General features: G+C 41.5%; 1 protein-coding gene across 1 annotated transcript in view; it reads left to right on the forward strand.

The window, feature by feature from the left end:
• The window catches only part of LOC143298363 (cleavage stimulation factor subunit 3-like), a 57,563-nt gene that overhangs the window by 23,323 nt on the left and 11,082 nt on the right, over positions 1-23,158 (forward strand). Inside the window, exons 4-12 of the mRNA XM_076611261.1 lie at positions 8,843-8,875; positions 9,565-9,764; positions 10,359-10,485; positions 11,159-11,317; positions 12,410-12,491; positions 12,933-13,159; positions 13,859-13,933; positions 15,410-15,553; positions 20,566-20,668. Coding sequence (XP_076467376.1) covers positions 8,843-8,875; positions 9,565-9,764; positions 10,359-10,485; positions 11,159-11,317; positions 12,410-12,491; positions 12,933-13,159; positions 13,859-13,933; positions 15,410-15,553; positions 20,566-20,668 — 1,150 coding nt within the window. The remainder of the gene's footprint in view (positions 1-8,842; positions 8,876-9,564; positions 9,765-10,358; positions 10,486-11,158; positions 11,318-12,409; positions 12,492-12,932; positions 13,160-13,858; positions 13,934-15,409; positions 15,554-20,565; positions 20,669-23,158) is intronic.

Here is a 23,158-nt window from a genome sequence, read left to right on the forward strand (position 1 = left end):
TCCTGTGTCAGTGCTGGTGTCTGTCTGGTGTCAGTGCTGGTGTCTGTTGTGTGTCAGTGCTGGTGTCTGTTCTGTGTTCGTCCTGTGTCAGTGCTGGTGTCTTGTGTCTTTGTCAGTGCTGGTGTCTGTCCGGTGTCAGTGCTGGTGTCCAGTGTCTTTGTCAGTGCTGGTGTCTGTCCTGTGTCAGTGCTGGTGTCTGTTCTGTGTCAGTGCTGGTGTCTGTTCTGTGTTTGTCCTGTGTCAGTGCTGGTGTCTTGTGTCTTTGTCAGTGCTGGTGTCTGTCCTGTGTCAGTGCTGGTGTCCTGTGTCTTTGTCAGTGCTGGTGTCTGTCCTGTGTCAGTGCTGGTGTCTGTCCTGTGTCAGTACTGGTGTCTGTCCGGTGTCAGTGCTGGTGTCTGTTCTGTGTCTTTGTCAGTGCTGGTGTCTGTTCTGTGTCTTTGTCAGTGCTGGTGTCTGTTCTGTGTCAGTGCTGGTGTCTGTTCTGTGTCAGTGCTGGTGTCTGTTTTGTCCTGTGTCAGCGCTGGTGTCTGTCCTGTGTCAGTGCTGGTGTCTGTTCTGTGTCTGATAGTGAAGAAGTATCTGGCTATGGAGGATCAACTGTCACTGCTGCTACAATCCCCCACCCTTCCCTCCCACACAGACACACATGCACATGTGCACAGAAGAATAACATGCATGTAGATTTCTTTAGGAGGATTCTGGAGACTCTCAAATCATTTGGAATATTGGGCTTGACAATCAGTAAAACCTACCTGTAAAACAGGTAAATGAAACACAAAAACTGTCAGCTGTAGATCCTTGTCACACTCCATCCAGAAAGAAGACCACATATTCTGTGACCGCTGATATTTATAATAACCATCAACTGTCAGATCCCAGTCCATTGCTATGACTTTTTGAAAAAGAGTTCAGACTTATACAACATAATCATGAGTATGAGAATATGTGGAAACAAACCTGTATGCATTATCTGTGTGATTTTTTTTAGTTATACGCATGACCAAAGCCAAATATGTGGAATCTAATCTGTATGCATTATCTATTTGACACTTAGAGTTAATGCATTTATGACTTGTACAAAAGCTTTATCTGTCAACAAGTAAATGGAGAATTTTTTTTTTTTTTTTTAATTGTCATCATGGGCAAAACTGCCTGTATGAATGGACCAGTGTTGGTCAGCTGAAAATGCCTGACCCCTGAATGTTGACTGGTCACCTGACCAGTGTGGAACAGCAGTGTGGTGGGCACTGTGTAAGCTCAACATTAACAGTTGGCAAGTGACCAATTTTTTTTTTTTTTTTTTTTTTTTTTTTTTTTTTTTTTTTTTTTTTCTTTTTTTTTTTTTAAAAGGGAAATCAGACATTTCCGTCATCAGGGATGACTGGTCTATACTGAGACCATCCTTATTGTGTTGTGTCTGTAATGTACTTTGTATTTGGTTATGTCCATTTTTGTCTGTTAATTAATGGTTCAGAGTTGGCTGTTCGCTATTGTATGTTTCTGTATGTCTGTGGGTTCTCTTCTCGTGTTTTCTGTCATTGTCTCTTGCCCTTCGGGTTCGTCGCCTTGTATCCTCTGACTTCATCTTCAGAGCTGCAGCTTGTTTAGTTGTTGTTGTCCTGGGCTTATTCTTCCATCCTGCTGATACATTTTATCTTCTTCATCTGGTTCTTCCACTGGTTGTTGCCCGGTGTCCTCTTTTCATCGTACTGCATTTCCCGTCCATCTCCTCTTCTTTGTTTTCTTCACGTTTGGTGGCAGGCCAGGGGGGTGTCTGGTCCTTCATGTATTGCCATTAGTGTGTACATGAGCATACACGTGTAAAGTCGTGCGTGTTAATGTGTGGGGTGAGTGCGCGCGTTTGTGTGTGTGTGTGTGTGTGTGTGTGTGTGTGTGTGTGTGATCCTATTTTTGCTCGTCATCATTTTTCCCTTTTGGTCCCTAAATCTACTTTATTTCCTTAGATACATACATATATAAATCTCTCTCTCTCTCTCTCTCCATATATATATATATATATATATATATATATATATATATATATATATATATACATACCTACACATACATATATAGAACATGAATACAACAGTCACATAGGCATCTCTTGCTGACATGCAAAGCAATGTAGCATGCACCTCTCTCTCTCTCTCTCTCTCTCTCTCTCTCTCTCTCTTTCTCCCTCTCTCTTTCACTTGGTTGTAATTTTCCCAATATTTCAATATTTTCCAATGCCTTTTTAAAATCGATCCCTGGTGTTCACTCTCATGTTTATCTCAGTATCAAATATTAGTTCTAAGTGTTTACATTTTCCATATTTGAACTTGGAGATTGTTAGTCGTGCTATTAGCAGGACATGATTGATTTGGTTTCTGAGATTTGTTTTCAGTTTAAAAGAGCTGGGAAGTCCAAAAAGAGCGACTTTTTCACTAATATTGATGTGCTGCTCAAAATGTGTCAAGATATATTGTTGTACCATTTTCCAAAAAGATGACAATTTCTGACAGTGATAAAAGGAGTGTTCAATGAAGTCAACCTCTTGACACCACATGCATTTGTTTGAATTTGCTACCCCCATTTTATGCAACATAATGTTGGTTGGGTAAATATTATGAATGAACTTAAAATGAAGCAGCCTCAGTCTTGATTCTTTCGTACAGTCACGAGCTGTGGTAAAGTAATCGTTTATATTTATATCTAGCTTTCGTTTCCAGAACTGACTTGCGCATATGTCATGGTTTTGTTTTTTGTTTATTATTTCTCTGATCGTTTTGTTATGTAATGTACTCAGGAACCCTCTGTCTGTGTTGATTTCGTGTCCAACTGTGTGTTGTGTAGGGTCTCTGTTCATTTCAGCTTTCCACTCATTTGGTATAGCATTGATCAGGGCATTGTACTCCAACACAAGGCCAGCGTGAGATCCAACTATGTCTTTTATCTGTTCGTACGTCATTAGATTTCCAGTAGTCCACAAATCTTGTAGGTAGTTTATACCGGCTTTTGCCCATCTGGCGAAAAAAATAGTTTTCCCTTTGTATTTAACGTTTTTGTTGTTCCAAATTGGTTCGGTCCGCGTATTTTCTATTTGTCGTTCTGTATTCAAAGCTGTAGTAGCTTTTAGGACTTCTTTCCAAAATACCGAATTCATCTTATCTAAGCCTTGTATTTCGTTTGGGGCGATGTTTGCGTTGAACGTGCAATGAATGTTCGTGAAGGGAGACATTTGTTCTTTAGCTAATAGTGTCCAAAAAGGCCTGTCTCTATCTTCTGTTACAACTTTGGATGCCCATTTTGCAAGAAACATCCTTTGTTGGTGTTCCACGTTTATCATATTCAAGCCACCTTCTTCTAATTTTAGATTAAGCACGCTTCTCTTTATCTTTTCGAAAGCCTTTTTATTGTTGTATTTGCGTTTCCATAGGAATCTGTATACGATACTGTTGATGTAATTTAGAGTTATTTTAGGTATAGCCAACGCTTGCAAGATATATGAGAGCTGTGACAGAAGCAGGGTTTTTGCCAGTATTATTTTACCATATAGTGAAGGATTCCTGCGTTCCCATGTCTTTATTATCCTCAGGATGTTTTCGATTTTTTCTGACCAGTTTTCTTTGATTAGCGATGCCTCTATAGAGGCCGAAAAGTAGACTCCCAAGATTTTCAGTTTTCCGTTTATCATTGGGATTTCGTCAACCTTCCCGCTTTCATTTTTCTTTGTACCAAGCCATATACCTTTCGATTTTAGCTTATTCAATTTTAGACCAGAGAATTCTTCAAACTGTTCGACAATTTGGATCGCTAGTTTAATGTCTCTTTCGTTTTTCATTGTTAATGTTGCATCATCTGCGAATTGTTTGACTTTTGTTGTTGCTTTGATGGAACCACTTCGAACAGAGATTCCTTTTATATCCTGGTTATTCCGGATTTTGATTGCAAGGATCTCAACAGCAATTATAAAAAGCATAGGGCTCATTGGACAACCTTGTCTTATTCCTCGTTCCGCAGGAAACCATTCAGATAGCCAACCTCCATTATGGATGCAACTTTCTGATTGACTCATCGCGGTTGTGATGAAATGTATAAATTTTGGGCCGAAATTGAAGATGCTGAGTGCCTCCGTGATACATTTTTTGGATAGAGTATCGAAGGCCTTGGAAAAATCTAGCGCTACTAGTGCACCAGCCTGATTTGTTTTATCTATATATGAAGTAAGATCATCAATAAGCCTTAGATGAGAAGTTATATTTCTGCCTTTTATAAAACCTACCTGATCGTCATTTATTATCTGCTTTATTACCTTTTGCAGACGTTTAGCGAGAGCTTTTGTGTAAATCTTATAATCTGTGTTCGTCAATGTAATCGGTCTATAATTACTTAAGTTATTCTTGTCCAGATTTTGACCTTTATGTAATAGTGTAATCACGCCCTTCTTTAACGAATAAGGAAGTCGTCCATTTTGGACCGATGAAATAATGCAATTGAAGTAAGGCATTTTTAGTCTTTCCCAAAAGTGTAGGTAGAACGAAGGGGTTAATCCATCAATGCCTGGGGCAGAGTCTTTATTTAGAGTCTGGAGGGCCTGTGTGAATTCTTCTATAGACAAATCTACGTCGCACAGTTCTCGTTCGTCATGAGAAAGAGTTGGAAATGACTCGTTTCTGAGGAAATGTTGTGTCAAACTTCGGTTTTGCGATCTGCCCTTCTTTTCTTTGTATAGGTTTTGGTAAAAACATTTAATTTCGTTTATAATTTCTGATGGATTTTCCGTAGTTCGATTATCAAGTTTCAGTGACGATATTATATTTGTTGTTCCCCGGTTTCTTTCCATATTAAGGAAGTATTTTGTATTTTTTTCTCCTTCCTCAATCCATTTCATTCGTGACCTAACTTGAGCTCCCCTTGCTCGGTGCATTTCCTGCATTTCAATCTCTCTTTTCTTTTGCTGTATTCGCTGTTGTATCATTTTATTTTGTGGATCCCCACTTAGAGTGTTTTCTAGTTCTGTTAGTTGCTTTAACTTTTCATTTGGGTCTTTTTTTTCCTTGCGTTTGCCGATAGCATATTGTATACAGAAAGACTTTATTCTAACTTTCAGCATTTCCCATGCGGTTTCTGGATCGTTGTTATAATATTCATTGAAATGTTCATCAATTGTATTATTTATCTGATCTGTGAAGCCTTTATCATTCAAAAGTGTTGAGTTGAATTTCCAGTACCCCGTTCCTCTTTGGAAGTTATTTAGCTTTACGGTGACTGTAACAAGTCTATGGTCTGTTTGTGGGAACGTTTCAATATTCGCCTCTTTGATTTTCGTCTTAGCAATGGCATCACAAAAGATATAATCTATTCTCCTGGCAGTGAAAGGGTTGGGTCGTGACCACGTGTAAGCCACTGTGTCTGGGTGTTGGGATCGCCATGCATCATGCAGGTCTAAACTGGCTACCATTTCCGTGAGCGACTGAATTTCTCTTTCAGCATGTTGTAATCCTGATATATTATCAATTTCGTTCAGAGCAATGTTGAAATCACCGTTTACCCATATATGATCTGATTCACTATCCTGTAGCACTGCTGTGAGCTGTGTAATAAAGGCTACTTTCTCTGCCGTGGTATTTGGTGCATAGCAGTTGATAATTGTGTGTAGTTTATCTTTCATACTAACTTGAAGACTTAATATTCTGCTGGTGGAATGTTTTAGGTCCATATTATCATAATGTAGCTTTTTACTTATAAGAGTAAGGAGACCATTACTTTTTGTTGTTCCTACACTGTAAAAAATATCTCCATGCCACTCTCTTTTAATTTGGGAAGCTAAATCTTCTGTAATATATGTCTCTTGTAGGCAGATTATATCTAGTTTCCTTTCTCTCAAGTATTTGAACAAGGCCATTCTTTTTAGCTTATTTCGGAGCCCTCTAACGTTCAAAGTTCCGATGCTAATTTCGTTAGCCATTGAAGTGGTAACATCACATCAAAAATCGTTGTTCATTCAATCATAAAGTCCGTAAAACATAGCCGGGGTCGTGGTGGGGGAAGACATGGAGAGAACACCGGTGATTTCAGGTATCCCCCATGGCGCTGTCTGCTGCTGGTGGCTCCGTTCTTTCATTGCTGTCTCCCGTTTCCTTTAGTTTCTGCGAGAAGAAATCCTCAATCCGCGAGCGGCGAAGATTACTCCTCTCCTCCTCCGAAGACTGGCTGCGTCTTCTCTTTGTTGTGCTGTGTGAGCGTGAGCGCTGCGTGTTTTTCCTTTCCTCTGGCACTGCTCTCGTGCTCGCGGCAGGCGAGGGCTCATGTGCGTCAGCATCGTTCTCACTCTCTTCCTGCACACTGGTTGGTTGAGTACACATCTCTGTGGTGTATTGTGTGTTTGCCTGGGAGTGGGAGTGGGGTGGTGGTTTGCACACAGGATCTCCCCTCTTGTGCCCTTCAACACCACATGAGATACACACAACTTGGTTGGGACATTCTGCCGCAACGTGTCCCACTGTTAAACATTTATTACACTTTTTCGGTTGCCCCTGCTTTTGTTCTTTATGGTATATTCCGGCATGGAAGATGCCAACTTTTATTTTGGGGGGTAGAGGTTCTTTTGGGGTGGAGATAATCACAAATCTCCTCCCCGTTTCCCATTTTGTCAATTGCCCGCTTTTGTCTCTTGCGAGTTCGTTCTTTATAGGCGATCGAATTTCTGAGCCTATCTTTTTCAGCGCCGTTTCAATGTCTTTGTTTCCACAATGCAGTGGGATGTCTGAAATCCAGACTTTGGTGGCTGGTTTTTCCTCGCCGTCACTGTCACTGAAGGCAAAAGGGTTCTTGTCCAACAAATTTATGTGTATTCCACTTAATTCAATGCCCTCTATCAGCAGTTTGTCTCTGAATTGTTTTTGTTGCGGGTAAAGGCGCCACAAACCTCTAATGCGTTGAGCACCTCTGATGGTGCCTCTACCCGTGACTCTCTCTGCTGCTATACATAAGTCTATAGTGTCAGGCATGCCATTGAAGCTGGGCAGGGCTCTCGCCGTGACGAACACCGGCCCGCACTCCGTGTCCGCCGCCATGGCGGAACACGTGGCTGGGCCTGGTATACACCACTGGCAGCACCAACCCGCGGGCTGCTCACACTGAACACACTTGCACCACAAAATCCGAACACAGGTGATACACCAGATCCACACAGACTGCAGGCGATGATTTTCCCAACAGGATGTCACTTCTAACACTTGAATAAAACACGATATTTAAATGCTATGAAGAAAGGTACCTGCCGACGTCGGAGGTAAAACCGGAAGTCCGCAAGTGACCAATTTCTGACTGACTGCTGATGTGCTCATGTAGGCATCTCCACCACTTCACTGCAGGCTGGTACCTGGCTTACATGTTCACACTGCCATACCAATGACTCATGCAATAATGTTCTCACTGCCTTACCAAATGACTCATTCAATAATTATGAATGAGTCATTTTGTAAGGCAGTGAGAACATTCCTGCAAACCATTGGTAAGGCAGTGAGAACATTACTGCAAATCATTTGGTAAAGTGGAAAGAATAGCCATCTGAGGCATTTGGCAGAGAGTGAGAAAAATTTAATTGGTCAGTAATCTGGTGAGAAGAATTCCAATTGGACGACAGTTGTCCAGGAGGATTAAGAAGAAAAACAACAATTGATGCCTCCTTTGAATCATGGTGACACTGCCAGCCTTCATTCTGAACAACCTTCATTGACCCAAACATTTCAGCACAGGTTTACTGCCAAATGGTGATTTTGCTCTTGCTTATTTTAAAAATTGGTTGAATTTTGTCTCCCTTAATTTTTTTCTAAAGCATTCTTGCTATAACATTAACAATAATAGTAAAAAGATTAGACTTTACAGATACTGCAAATGTTTCGTGACACTATTGATTGCTTTATTCAGTGTCATTTGAAAGGGAGTCTTGCAAAATGGATTTTGATTTTTCACATGTAGTTAGAGCAGTTGAGCTTGTATATTGCTGGACAAAGAGGTGGTGTGTTGCTGTGTCACATGACCAACAGCATCAGACAAGTTCACAGGGCTCCACAATCCTCACCACTGCCTCCTTTTTGGCCTGCCATTGGGGTTCTCTGGTCACAGCTTATGCAGTTCTGGAACAGTTTAGTCCTTCACAGTTGGTGAACCTTCAGTTTCAATTTCACATATATCTACATGCATACTGTCACATTTGCACATCCTGGTGAGTGCACACAGTGATATACACATGAACATACATGCACATGCATTCATGCACGCGCGCGCACACACACACATGCATAGATAATCATGTAATTGTGCATTCTCATCACACATACACATGCAAATATGTGTATGTGCCAATGTTTAGACATATCAGCAAGTGAAAATAGCAAGGTTTGACATTTGAAACAGCTTGAGCTGGTGTCCCAGTTTCTCTGTCTTTGAAATGCCAGATATTTTTGTAATGTTATTTTATCAGAAAAAGATGGAGAGAGAGAGAGAGAGAAGGGTTGCTGAGACTAGGTTACAGTGTATTTAAGTTTTGTGAAAGAAATTTGAGTTATTATTAGACTCCAATTTTACTGGTGGAATCTTATTTGTGCGTAGAAACTATTTCCTGTTGTATAGAATTTAAGTTTGTTTTTCATCAATAAATTACTTTGGGCATACAGCCCAAAGAGAATTATTATCTTTTATATGATTTATATATTTGATTCTTTTTTTTTTCTGTGTGTTTGCATGCAAGTGTGTGTGTCTGTGTGTGTTGTTCTTGTTCTGTTGATGATTGTGTAATAAAGATCTATGCACCCAATCATAATGCTTGTTGTTGTTCTTCCTGTCATTACAGCTGAAAGCCAAAAACTACGAACGAGTGGAGAAGGTGAGAATAGTATTTCAGTGTCAGACATATGGCATTTTCCCCTTTGGGAAATAGTGTGTATGTGTGCACATGCCTGTATGTATGTGTGTGCATGAGTATGGGTGTGTGTGTGTATGTGTTGTGTATGTGCGTTTTCCCATGGAAAGGTGTGTGCATGCTTTGGTAGTGTTATATAATTTCTCTGCAATATGCTGATATTTCAGGAAAGGCAGTAGGATTATTCTAAACAGAGAAGTGTAGGAGATACACCGATGTGAACAGACGCATCACATTGAATTATGCAAGTCAAGTTGTCAGATGTAACAGCTGTGCACGTCTTGTCAGACTCTATAGTTTATAAACAGCCAAAATGTTGTACTGTTAAAACAAAATTGTGCTGTTAATTTCATTGTCAACTTGAACATGCATTGCAGATCTCAGTATGTTTATTTGTGGTATCATAGTTACTTTGTATTGCTGTGTAATAAAAGTGCTAAAACCCTGGCTTGTTAGTGGTTTTGTGTTTGTTTATATCTGAATGAATGAGGAACACTGAACAATGCTTTTTTAAAGGATTGGGGTCAGCCGATTGAATTGTTGTTGCAATAAAGTTGTGCTGCCAGCTGTCCTGCCTTCCTGTGATTCATGTGTCCATGAGGGTGGCGCTTTGCATTGACGGCACTTTGTCATGTGGCCAATGTGGTCAACAGCTTTTCCAGCGCTGCCTGATCAAAGTTCTCAACATTGACCTGTGGAAACTCTACCTCAACTACATCAAAGAAACCAAAGGCAAACTGACCTCCTACAGGGAGAAGATGGCCCAGGCATACGACTTTGCCCTAGAGAAGATTGGTATGGACATCATGTCCTACCAGATCTGGGTGGATTACATCAACTTCCTCAAGTCTGTGTAAGTACAACCACTGTCAGGCCACACCATTTAACTCGATTATGCCAACAGAGGAATGACCTCTGAGAGGATGCTGACACTCAGCTTGGCCTGATGACAGCCACTTTCTGACCCTGACTGAAATCACCAGGAAAAGTAGATGGGATTATTGTTTTAGGTCATGGGAGTCTTAATGAGAATGTTTACCTGATGCAGGAATGGTTATGAGAATGTCTGTCTCTGAAGAAATAAGGGTTGGTGTTGTGGGAGTTGTAGCAGTAACATGTCTCTCTTAGAAAAAAAAACAAGCAAAAAAAACATGTCTCTTAGAAGAAATACTTATGTTGTGCAAGTTTATTTGGATGCGTGTTTGGGAAGGAGTATATTGTTTTTGCAGTGCTTTGAATGGCAGGAATATTTATTTAGAATGGTTATGCAGGCTTTCTCTTGCCCAGACATATTAATATTTAATGGAATGTAATTATTTTTATGCCTTGAAATAACGATTTATTGATAGTGCCTTCACTGTGACAATGTAATGATTGTGGACCAGTGGCAGTGATGATGACTGTTGCTGTATCCACTGAGTGCTGAAGACTGAGTTGGGGTGTGCAGGGAGGCGGTGGGGTCATATGCCGAGAACCAGAGGATCTCTGCTGTCCGCAAAGTGTACCAGCGAGGGGTCACCAACCCCATGATCAACATTGAAATCCTCTGGAAGGACTACTTTGCCTATGAAAATGTGAGTTTGGAATGGTGGGAAGGTGGTTTCCTTGTCTTTCTCTCTCTTTTTTAAAATTTTTATAAGTTTTCCTGTGTGGCTCTGCCTTAACACCACTATGTGTAATGGTCAGCATATTGATACTGGACATAACAGCATCATTTGCAGGGAAAAACTTTAGCACAGAAGGATGATTTCGCCTCTGAACATGGGATTGTGGAAATCTTGATGCGATGACCATGTTCGTTGAGATTAACTTTCTTTGGAATTAATTCTTGCAAGGGCTGTCTTTTATTTTACTCTAGTTCTTCATCCACGGTCTTAGTAATCTTTACTATTACTTATTGACTTATTATTGAATTTTTTTTAGACATCAGAAATGGCAGTCAGTGTGTACTATTACAGTGAAGGTACATTTTGATGTATTGTAGATACAATGAGATTGTAGACACTGATCATCGTGTGGTATATTACAGATATTATAGAGACAGAGGATAGTGGTAAATAAGTACATGTATACCAGACAATGTAAGTGCTGCAGTGTGTTGTGAAGATATGTGATACTTTGGCATATTATAGGTAGCTGAAGTGCTTTTGACTTTGTGTGTGTGTGAGTGTGTGTAAATCATGTGTGTGTGGTGTGTTTGTGAATGTGTGTGTGTATGTGGTGTGTGTGTGTGCGGTGTGTGTGCAGAGCATCAATGCTCTGATAGCCAAGAAGATGACGGAGGACCGAGGCCGGGACTACATGACAGCACGGCGTGTGGCCAAGGAGTACGAAGCGGTGACCAGGGGGCTGGACAAAAGTACTCCCTCTGTGCCCCCACAGAACACCTTCCATGAAACCAAACAGGTGACAGCTGCCCACTCTGTCTCCTAGCTGCTTTGGGACAGGGGATAGTGGTTTGAGGTAGGGAAAGGCAGGACAAGACAATACATGATGATTTCTTATCATTGAGGTTACTTGAAATAGAGAAGCAAGTAACATATTTTTTACATTCAGTCCTCGACCTAGAAAGGGACTAAAACTAAAGAATCATAAGTGAGCAAAAGGAGATACATTCTTTATTGAAGCACAATGAAAATACATATATCCCTGTTTCCTGATTACCCCACCCTTCATCACCACTCTCCCAGAACAGAATAAAAGAAAATAATACATGTGAAATGAGAAAGAAGAATACAACAACATGTAAACACCACAGCCTAAACACGAAGCCCTTCCTTTGCAACCAAACCCACCCTGCCCCCACCTAAAACATCCACACGCACACACACACACACACACACACACACACATGCGCGCGCACAGAGGAGAGGGAGAGAAGCAGTTACCTGTGAAAGAGAAAGCCGCTCATCATGAGCCAACAGATTAATGACATTCATCACGTCTTGTCTACACAATACACACACAAAGGGGAACAACATCAGCTTGTCACAAGCAAAACAGGTGGATGACATTGTGCTGTAAAACAGCATCTAAGACACTTTGACATGGAGACACAAGGTGCAGCCATGTATACACCATGCTACATGGGTACACACACAGTCCAGATTTCAGCCACCAGGTAATTGTATAGGATGTGGGGAGGAGAGCGAGAGGAGACAGAGAAAGTCTCTAGGTAGAGGCTGTTGTCAGTTGGCTGCATTTACAAATTGGAGGTTATCTTCTGAGAAGACAGATATGGGAGGATGGAGTTAGTTGTGGCTGGATGGATGGGGCACAGTTCATGCACAGTCAAAAAAATGTCAACCAAGGATGGAAACTGACTTTGGTAGTAACTCCTGTATATAAGCTTTCATGTTTTTAGAGGCCAAAGAAGTTCTTAGCGTTTGGTGTGTGAGAATTGTCTGCTGTGCTCACCTGCAGACAGAGATGTGTGAACAAGCATGGTGCTGTGGGTGGGGTCCAGAAGGATGAGCAGTGTGTGTATATGTGCCTCAGGTGGAGCTGTGGAAGAAATACATCAAGTGGGAGAAATCCAACCCTCTGAGGACAGAAGACCAGGCTCTCATCACCAAGAGAGGTCAGTGGCCTGTCTGTGTGTGTGTGTGTGTGTGTGTGTGTGTGTGTGTGTGTGTACCAGCACCAACATCATGTGCTGTACTTTTTTTTTAATTTAGAAAAATTTTTCAAAATGTTTTTCTGGCATGATGTGTGCTGTGATGATGAAAAATTCATTCAGTTCCCTCAGTCCCTCATTCCTTTTTCATTTCAGTGTTGACATTTTTCAGGGAGCTGGCAGATGGTACCCCCTTTTTACTGAAGTTATAATTTCCAAAGGGGTGTTTGAAAAATATGCTAGCCTATCTGTCAGCCAGTGTTCTGATTTGCACTTGTTTTGGTTGAAGAAAAGAATGTGTGAAGGAGAAAAAAGGAGTGAAAATGTGACAGTTGATATTGTCTTGTTGTGTGTCTATGATGACCATAGCCGTGTGGTAGTGATGACGACGTTTCTCTGTTGCAGTGATGTTTGCCTACGAGCAGTGTCTGCTGTGCCTGGGCCACCACCCAGATGTGTGGTTTGAGGCAGCCTCCTACCTGGAGCAGTCCAGCCGGGTGCTGTCAGAGAAGGGCGACCAGAACGCCGGCAAACTGTTTGCTGATGAAGCTGCTGCCATCTACGAGCGAGCCACCACCACCATCATGAAGTCCAACATGCTCATTTACTTTGCCTACGCTGACTTTGAGGAGGTGAGCAAGATGGGGAGGTGGAGGACAGTGGCAGAATGGTTGCAATGCTCATCTGCCAATACAGAGTCCATGAAGGTCTAGGTTCCAATCTCGCCCTTTCTCTCAAGTTTGACTGAAAACTCCCAACTGAGAATCTAGCCTCAGATGATACGATAAACTGAGGTTCTAGTGTGCAGCATGCACTTGGCGCACTGAAAAAGAAAACATAGCAACAAAAGTAATGAAACACAAAAATATGTATGCATGGTACTGGTCAGGCACCCACCTAGCAGATGTGTAGTGTACATGGATTTGTCTGAGGTGAAACCAACTTGAGAAACTGAACTGGATCCTGCCAGTGGATCATCCTTTTTTTTTCTTCTTTGATTTTTTTTTTTTTTAAGTGAAGGATTACAGGAAGGGAGTTGCAAATTGCAGTATCTCAGACTTCAGCTGGTGCTATCAAAATTTTGGGTTACTTTTTTTTAAAGTAACATCACAAATCGGTTGAGTGGATTATGAAAAGTTGCTTTTGTACATTCTTGATGGTGGTGTGACAGAATGTGGAACTTACTTTGGGATCTTGATTTAGTTGTTTTTGTTTTCTTTTCAGATTGTATTTGAGCCATGACATATTTCAGTCTTGGTTTGTGTGTGTGTGTGTGTGTGCGTGTGCATGTGTGTGTGTGTGTGTGCGTGTGTGTGTGTGTGTACTTGCAGACACGTATGAAGTACGACAAAGTTCATCAAATCTACAAGCGCCTGGTGGAGAGGGAGGAGGTGGATCCGACACTGGTCAGTATGCATACTTCCCCCTTGACTGTTCCCAGATCCCCTGTCTGCATTGTTTCACCTTCAGCATGTTTCATATGCTGTATCAGCCTTGTTTCACCTTCAGCATTTTCAGATATACTATAAACTATCGAATTGGACTACACGTTTTACTGAAAGGAACAGTATAAAACAGGACAGTAATCCTTTGATATGACTGTGCTGTGTCCACGGTATGAAATAGGACAGTGGGTTTTTGTTATGACTGTGCTGTGTGTCCACAATATGGAACAGGATGATTGTGATGTGTTGTGACTGTTATGTGTCCACAGTATGAAATAGGACAGTGATTCTTTGTTATGACTGTGCTATGTGTCAACAATATGAAACATGACAGTAATTTTTTGTTATGACTGTGTTATGTTTTCACGGTATGAAGTAAGACAGTGATTCTTTGTTATGACTGTGCTATGTGTCCATAATATGGAACAGGATGATAATGTGTTGTGACTGTGCTGTGTTTCCGCAGTATGAAATAGGAGTGATTCTTTGTTATGACTGCGTTATGTGTTCACAATAGGGAACGGGATGATAATAAGTTGTCACAGGTAGACTGTGCTATGTATCACAATATAGGACAGGATAATGCTGTGTAAAGACTGTGCTATGTATCACAGCATAGGACAGGATAATATTGTGTTATGACTGTGCTATGTATCACAGTATGGGACAGGATAATGCTGTGTAAAGACTGTGCTATGTATCACAGCATAGGACAGGATAATATTGTGTTATGACTGTGCTATGTATCACAGTATGGGACAGGATAATGCTGTGTAAAGACTGTGCTATGTATCACAGCATAGGACAGGATAATACTGTGTTATGACTGTGCTATGTATCACAGTATGGGACAGGATAATGATGTGTTATGACTGTGCTGTGTATCATCGTATGAATTAGGATGATGATGTGTTCTGGCTGTGCTATGTATCACAGTATGAAACAGGATAATGCTGTGTAAAAACTGTGCAATGTATCACAGTATGGGACGGGATAATGATGTGTTCTGACTGTGCTATGTATCCCAGTATGGGACGGGATAATGATGTGTAAAGACTGTGCTATGTATCACAGCATAGGACAGGATAATGCTGTGTTATGACTGTGCAATGTATCACAGTATGGGACGGGATAATGATGTGTTCTGACTGTGCTATGTATCATCATATGAATTAGGATAATGATGTGTTCTGTGCTATATATCACAGTATGAAACAAGATAATGCTGTGTAAAGATTGTGCCATGTATCACAGTATAGGACAGGGTTATGCTGTGTTACGACTGTGCTATGTATCACAGTATGAAACAGGATAATACTGTGTTATGACTGTGCTATGTATCACAGTATGTGGGACAGGGTAATGCTTGTTGTGTCGGGCAGACTGTGCAGCGTATGGAACAGGACACTAATGCTGTGTTTCCCTGTGGGTGGGCAGCCCTTCATCCAGTACATGAAGTTTGCCCGTCGTGCGGAAGGCATCAAGTCAGCACGCCTGGTGTTCAAGTTGGCCAGGGAGGACAAGCGCACCAAGTACCACGTCTATGTGTCGGCAGCGCTCATGGAGTACTACTGCAGCAAGGTCAGAGCTGACAGCCAGCACCCAACAGGACATAGTCATGACATACACTGTATCACAGACACCCAGCAGTGCATGTCATGACATACATTGTATCACAGACGCCCAACAGGACATTGTCATGACAAACATTGTATCACAGACACCCAACAGGACATAGTCATGACATACATTGTATCACAGATGCCCAACAGGACATAGTCACGACATACATTGTATCACAGACACCCAACAGGACATAGTCATGACATACATTGTATCACAGACGCCCAACAGGACATAGTCATAACATACATTGTATCACAGACGCCCAACAGTGTATGTCACGACATACATTGTATCACAGACACCCAACAGGACATAGTCACGACATACATTGTATCACAGACACCCAGCAGTGCATGTCACGATATACATTGTATCACAGACACCCAACAGGACATAGTCACGACATACATTGTATCACAGACACCCAACAGGACATAGTCATGACATACATTGTATCACAGACACCCAGCAGTGCATGTCACGACATACATTGTATCACAGACGCCCAACAGGACATTGTCATGACAAACATTGTATCACAGACACCCAACAGGACATAGTCATGACATACATTGTATCACAGATGCCCAACAGGACATAGTCACGACATACATTGTATCACAGACACCCAACAGGACATAGTCATGACATACATTGTATCACAGACGCCCAACAGGACATAGTCATAACATACATTGTATCACAGACGCCCAACAGTGCATGTCACGACATACATTGTATCACAGACACCCAACAGGACATAGTCACGACATACATTATATCACAGACACCCAGCAGTGCATGTCACTATATACATTGTATCACAGACACCCAACAGGACATAGTCACGACATACATTGTATCACAGACACCCAACAGGACATAGTCATGACATACATTGTATCACAGACACCCAGCAGTGCATGTCACGACATACATTGTATCACAGACACCCAGCAGGACATAGTCACGACATACATTGTATCACAGACACCCAACAGGACATAGTCATAACATACATTGTATCACAGACGCCCAACAGGACAGTCAAGACATACATTGTATCACAGACGCCCAACAGGACATAGTCAAGACATACATTGTATCACAGACACCCAACAGGACATAGTCATGACATACATTGTATCACAGACGCCCAGCAGTGCATGTCACGACATACATTGTATCACAGACGCCCAACAGGACATTGTCATGACATACATTGTATCACAGACACCCAACAGGACATAGTCATGACATACATTGTATCACAGATGCCCAATAGGATATCGTCACGACATACATTGTATCACAGACGCCCAACAGGACATAGTCACGACATACATTGTATCACAGACACCCAGCAGTGCATGTCACAACATACATTGTATCACAGACACCCAGCAGTGCATGTCATGACATACATTGTATCACAGACACCCAACAGGACATGTCACGACATACATTGTATCACAGACACCCAGCAGTGCATGTCACAACATACATTGTATCACAGATGCCCAACAGGACATAGTCACAACATACATTGTATCACAGACACCCAACAGGACATAGTCATGACATACATTGTATCACAGACGCCCAACAGGACATAGTCATAACATACATTGTATCACAGATGCCCAACAGGACATAGTCACGACATACATTGTATCACAGACACCCAACAGGACATAGTCATGACATACATTGTATCACAGACGCCCAACAGGACATAGTCATAACATACATTGTATCACAGACACCCAACAGGACATAGTCACGACATACATTGTATCACAGACACCCAAGAGGACATAGTCATGACATACATTGTATCACAGACACCCAGCAGTGCATGTCACGACATACATTGTATCACAGACACCCAGCAGGACATAGTCACGACATACATTGTATCACAGACACCCAACAGGACATAGCCATAACATACATTGTATCACAGACACCCGACAGGACATAGTCACGACATACATTGTATCACAGACGCCCAACAGGACAAAGTCACGACATACATTGTATCACAGACACCCAACAGGACATAGTCACAACATATATCGTATCACAGACAACCAACAGGACATAGTCATAACATACATTGTATCACAGACGCCCAGCAGGACATAGTCATGACATACATTGTATCACAGACACCCAGCAGGACATAGTCACGACATACATTGTATCACAGACACCCAGCAGTGCATGTCACAACATACATTGTATCACAGACACCCAACAGGACATAGTCACGACATACATTGTATCACAGACACCTAACAGGACATAGTCATGACATACATTATATCACAGACACCCAAGAGGACATAGTCACGACATACATTGTATCACAGACACCCAACAGGACATGTCATGACATACATTTTATCACAGACACCCAACAGGACATGTCATGACATACATTGTATCACAGACACCCAGCAGGACATAGTCACGACATACATTGTATCACAGACACCCAACAGGACATAGTCACGACATATATTGTATCACAGACACCCAACAGGACATAGTCATAACATAAATTGTATCACAGACGCCCAACAGGACATAGTCTTAACATACATTGTATCACAGACACCCAACAGGACATAGTCATAACATACATTGTATCACAGACGCCCAACAGGACATAGTCACGACATACATTGTATCATAGACACCCAGCAGTGCATGTCACGACATACATTGTATCACAGACACCCAACAGGACATGTCACGACATACATTGTATCACAGACACCCAACAGGACATGTCATGACATACATTGTATCACAGACACCCAACAGGACATAGTCACAACATACATTGTATCACAGACACCCAACAGGACATAGTCACAACATACATTGTATCACAGACGCCCAGCAGGACATAGTCATGACATACATTGTATCACAGACACCCAACAGGACATAGTCACGACATACATTGTATCACAGACGCCCAACAGGACATAGTCACGACATACATTGTATCACAGACACCCAGCAGGACATAGTCACGACATACATTGTATCACAGACACCCAGCAGTGCATGTCACAACATACATTGTAATAACAGACGCCCAACAGGACATAGTCAAGACATACATTGTAACACAGACGCCCAACAGGACATAGTCACAACATACATTGTATCACAGACACCCAAGAGGACATAGTCACGACATACATTGTATCACAGACACCCTACAGGACATAGTCATAACATACATTATATCACAGACGCCCAACAGGACATAGTCATGACATACATTGTATCACAGACACCCAACAGGACATAGTCACGACATACATTGTATCACAGACACCCAGCAGTGCATGTCACGACATACATTGTATCACAGACACCCAACAGGACAGTCACGACATACATTGTATCACAGATGCCCAACAGTGCATGTCACTACAGACACTGTACATGTATCTACAACAATGTATCTGCAGACAATAAATGTCACCTCAGACACTGTGCATGTCATTACAGACACTGTACCTGTTGTTACATACACAGCACATGTCACCACAGACACTGTACATGTCACCACAGACACTGTACATGTCGTTAGATACACGGCACATGTCACCACAGACACTGTACATCAACATGTCACTACAGACACTGTACATGTCACCACAGACACTGTACATGTCACCACAGACACTGTACATGTCACCACAGACACTGTACATCAACATGTCACTACAGACACAGTACATATCACTACAGACACTGTACATGTCACCACAGACACTGTACATGTCATTACAGACACTGTATATGTCACCACAGACACTGTACATGTCACCACAGACACTGTATGTGGTCATTACAAATGCTGTACCTGTCACCACAGACACAGTGTATATCATTCCAGTCATGGTTCCACAGAAACTTCACAGTAATGTGGTTTTTGGACAAGGACAGTCTCGTTGTGAAACTCAGTTAACCTCTGTAACCACTTATCCCCAGGATGTTGTATTGTTCCATGGATATGTGAATACATAATTATGTGAATGTTTCGACATATGTTACTGCTGCAATTTCATATATCTTGAACGGGTATCATCCACTTGGTCACTTCTTTCTTTTCTTTAAATTTTCTTTTTTTAGATAGTTCATTGGTCAGAAGTTATATTTTAGCTTTGTTGCATATATAGTTTCGTATATATGGTCCACATGCAGTGATACCTCCTTGAACAACAAAGGCATCAGGCTCAGCACCAAGATGAAAACCTACAGAGCTGTTGTGCTGACCACCTTGTTGTACTGCTGTGAAACATGGATGACGTATCGCCGTCACATTCAACAACTTGAGCAGTTTTACCAGAGATGCCTACGAAAGATCCTTGGCATAAAGTGGCAAGACAGGGTCTCCAACCTCCAGGTCCTAGAGAGGAGCGGCTTGCCCAGCATTGAAAGCCTGCTGATCCAGTGCCAGCTACGCTGGACAGGACACGTTGTCCGCATGACAGACAGCAGGATCCCGAAGATGCTTTTGTATGGCCAGCTGAAGGAAGGTCACCATGAATGTGGAAGACCCTGCAAGCGCTTCAAGGACACCTTGAAGACAAACCTCAAAGCCTGTGACATAGACATCGCTTCCTGGGAAACTGATGCCCTTGACCGCTCTCGCTGGAGGATGCTGTGCTCTAGTGGCATAAAGATGTTTGAAAACAAGAGAACGCTGGCCATTAAGGAGAAGCGTGAGCGAAGGAAGCAGGGCTCAACTTCTGGAGACATTTTCCCTTGCAACACCTGTGGGAAGTGCTGCGCATCCAGAATCGGCCTCTTCTCCCATATGAGGACACACACCGACAGATAAGCCTGCCTGCCTACTCATCCGTCGGACTGACGGGAGACTCCATCATGTATGTGTGTTGATTGGTTTGATTTGTGTTAACATATCTCTTTTGCAGGAGAAAAGCATCGCCCTGAAGATCTTTGAACTGGGATTGAAACGCTACGCTGATGTCCCAGAGTACGCACTGTGTTACATTGAGTTCATGTCCCACCTGAACGGTGAGTGAGATGCGAGTAAAATGAGTGTCACACACAGTACATCACCACAGTTAGTTTCTGTTACTGTGTGTTGGGTAGTCCGGGTTCATCATTAAATTTGGTTTTTCATTTGCCCTGTCAGGCAAGTCAGTGGAAATTTCACTTGTTGGATGGGTTTGGTACTTGCCCAACTTTCAAAAGCTTAAATGAATTTTAATTTATTTCAAGTTCAGTTCCCTTTTTAGATTTTCAGGAATATAATTCCGTAGCCAACGGACTATATGTCAGTTTTAAGAGAACACTGAACACTGAACACTTTAATGTCAATAGCTTTACAGCCCTAATGACATGGGGGTTCATAATACAAATAACATGCATCAATAGTAATAATATTGATGAAAACCAAAGCCAAAACGAAATCAATCAATCTGTGCAACAAAGTGCAGTTCGACCATCCATTCAAAGTAATGGCATGTAGTGAGAAATAAAAACAAAAACATATATAAATGTATAACATAAATATTTTCCATATGAGAATGACAACACAGATTTCACTTTTCACAATGAGCAACACCTGATACTATTTTATTATTGTTGAGGTTTTTTTCGTCGCATGTTATTCGCTTCTGCAATATATTTTGCAAGTGACTGTAGTGAAGTTTCCTGATTTAGATTAAGCACTCCAAAAATATCTTCATTCTTTGCTGAATTTGTTTTAAATACAACACATTTTTCTCGAATATCGTCATAAGCTTTACAACTAAACAAAAAATGTAATTCATCTTCCCTTGAATGACCGCACATCGGACAAGGGGAGAGTAACGAGGGCTCAGTCTGAAACCACTTTCCATAAGCATTCAAACCAATCGTTCTCGTTCTAAATCTGGCGAGACTTGTTCGGTGCCACTTGTTTGTCACGACTGTGATATATTTTTCTGTTTGAAATATACTTTTAAAACTATAAAACCATCTATATTTCTCAGTGCTTTCCATTTTACAGTGCCAATTCTGTTTATATGAAGCAATTAGCCTATCTTTGAATTCTGAAACAAATCCTTCTACACATCCAACTCCCTGACACATCCACACAATCCCAAATCCATTTACAGTTAATGTCTTCTTTACAAAATATACCCAGTTTTCCTTCCCTCTCTCATGTTCATTTACTAACATTTCATACGCCTGCTTACATAATCTCGATGTGGGTAGCCTTATTAATTTTAACCAATATTTTATACATTTCACACATGATTTAATGTATAATGGGTATCTACCACTTTCTCCATATAATACAGTATTTGAAGCATGTAATGGAACATTTAGAAAACGTTTAATAGCTAATGTATGTACTTTTTCCAAATCTTTGTTATCAGAAAGTCCCCAAATTTCCGCACTGTATGTTATCATTGGTTCTATTTGAGTATCAAAAAGTTTCCAAAATATATATGAATCTATCGAGCCTAACTTACGTAAACACCTTAAGATTTCTATAACCCCCTTCTTCCCCTTTCTACAAATCTCTGCTACTGTCCTTGTCAAACTCAGCTTAGTTGTAAAAATCATACCAAGATACTTATAAGCATTAGTTACCTTCACTTCATCAGTTCCATAGTGCCATCTTTCATATCTAGATAGGTAACCACCTTTTCTAAACACAACTACATTTGTTTTCTCAAGATTAACTTTAAAAAATAATCTATCTGCTTCTTGCTTTAATATGTTCAGCTGATTTTGAAGTCCTATGGCCGTGTCAGACAAAAGAATTACATCATCTGCAAATAACATGAGAAACAGTTCAACAGCCCCAGGGATCATTTGAATCCCATGTCTTCCTTTTTTCGTTATCTCTCCTGCCAGTTCATTAATAAAGAACGAAAACATCATAAGAGAGACAGAGAGAGAAAGAGAGTGTGTGTGTGTGTTAGGCATTCACATAGTGTATGTGTGAGTTTGAAATGATGGTGAGGGTCAGGGGAGGGGGGTGGTGACAGAATAAGACCATGAGAAGCACAGAGATCAAGGGTGGGACATAGCTCCAGAGAGGGAAGGTGGTGCATGCGAACAGGGGCTTTCCTGTGGTGTGTGTCTGGACTTCGACCCCCCTCATCCCCACCCTCTGCCCCCATCCTTTCTGCCATTTCTGTTGTGTCCATGGAAAAGGAGTGGTTGAGGGAGAAGGGGGATGGATGGGACAGGGGGGGATGGATGGGACAGGGAGGTGTTATAACAAAAGGAAAAAGAAAGTGGGGAGAAAGAGGGAGCTGAAAGGGGCGAGAGGAAGTGCAGGAAAGCGGGAGGTAATTGCGGTAGTCATGTTTGCGGTGATTTGAGTCAGTATTGGCAACACAGAATGGATCTTGTTACTTCGTTAATGTTGATATCTATTTCATTTTGATTTATACAGAACCTTTTGACTGAGAAGACAAAGAGGGTTAGAGAAGAATGGGGCGGGGGGTGGGGGGGGGGGGGGCGAGCATGAGAGAGACTCATGATTCAAAAACTTAATTACTC

The sequence above is a fragment of the Babylonia areolata genome, chromosome 23 (genome assembly GCF_041734735.1).
Source record: "Babylonia areolata isolate BAREFJ2019XMU chromosome 23, ASM4173473v1, whole genome shotgun sequence".
In the NCBI taxonomy this organism is placed as follows: Eukaryota; Metazoa; Mollusca; class Gastropoda; order Neogastropoda; family Buccinidae; genus Babylonia; species Babylonia areolata.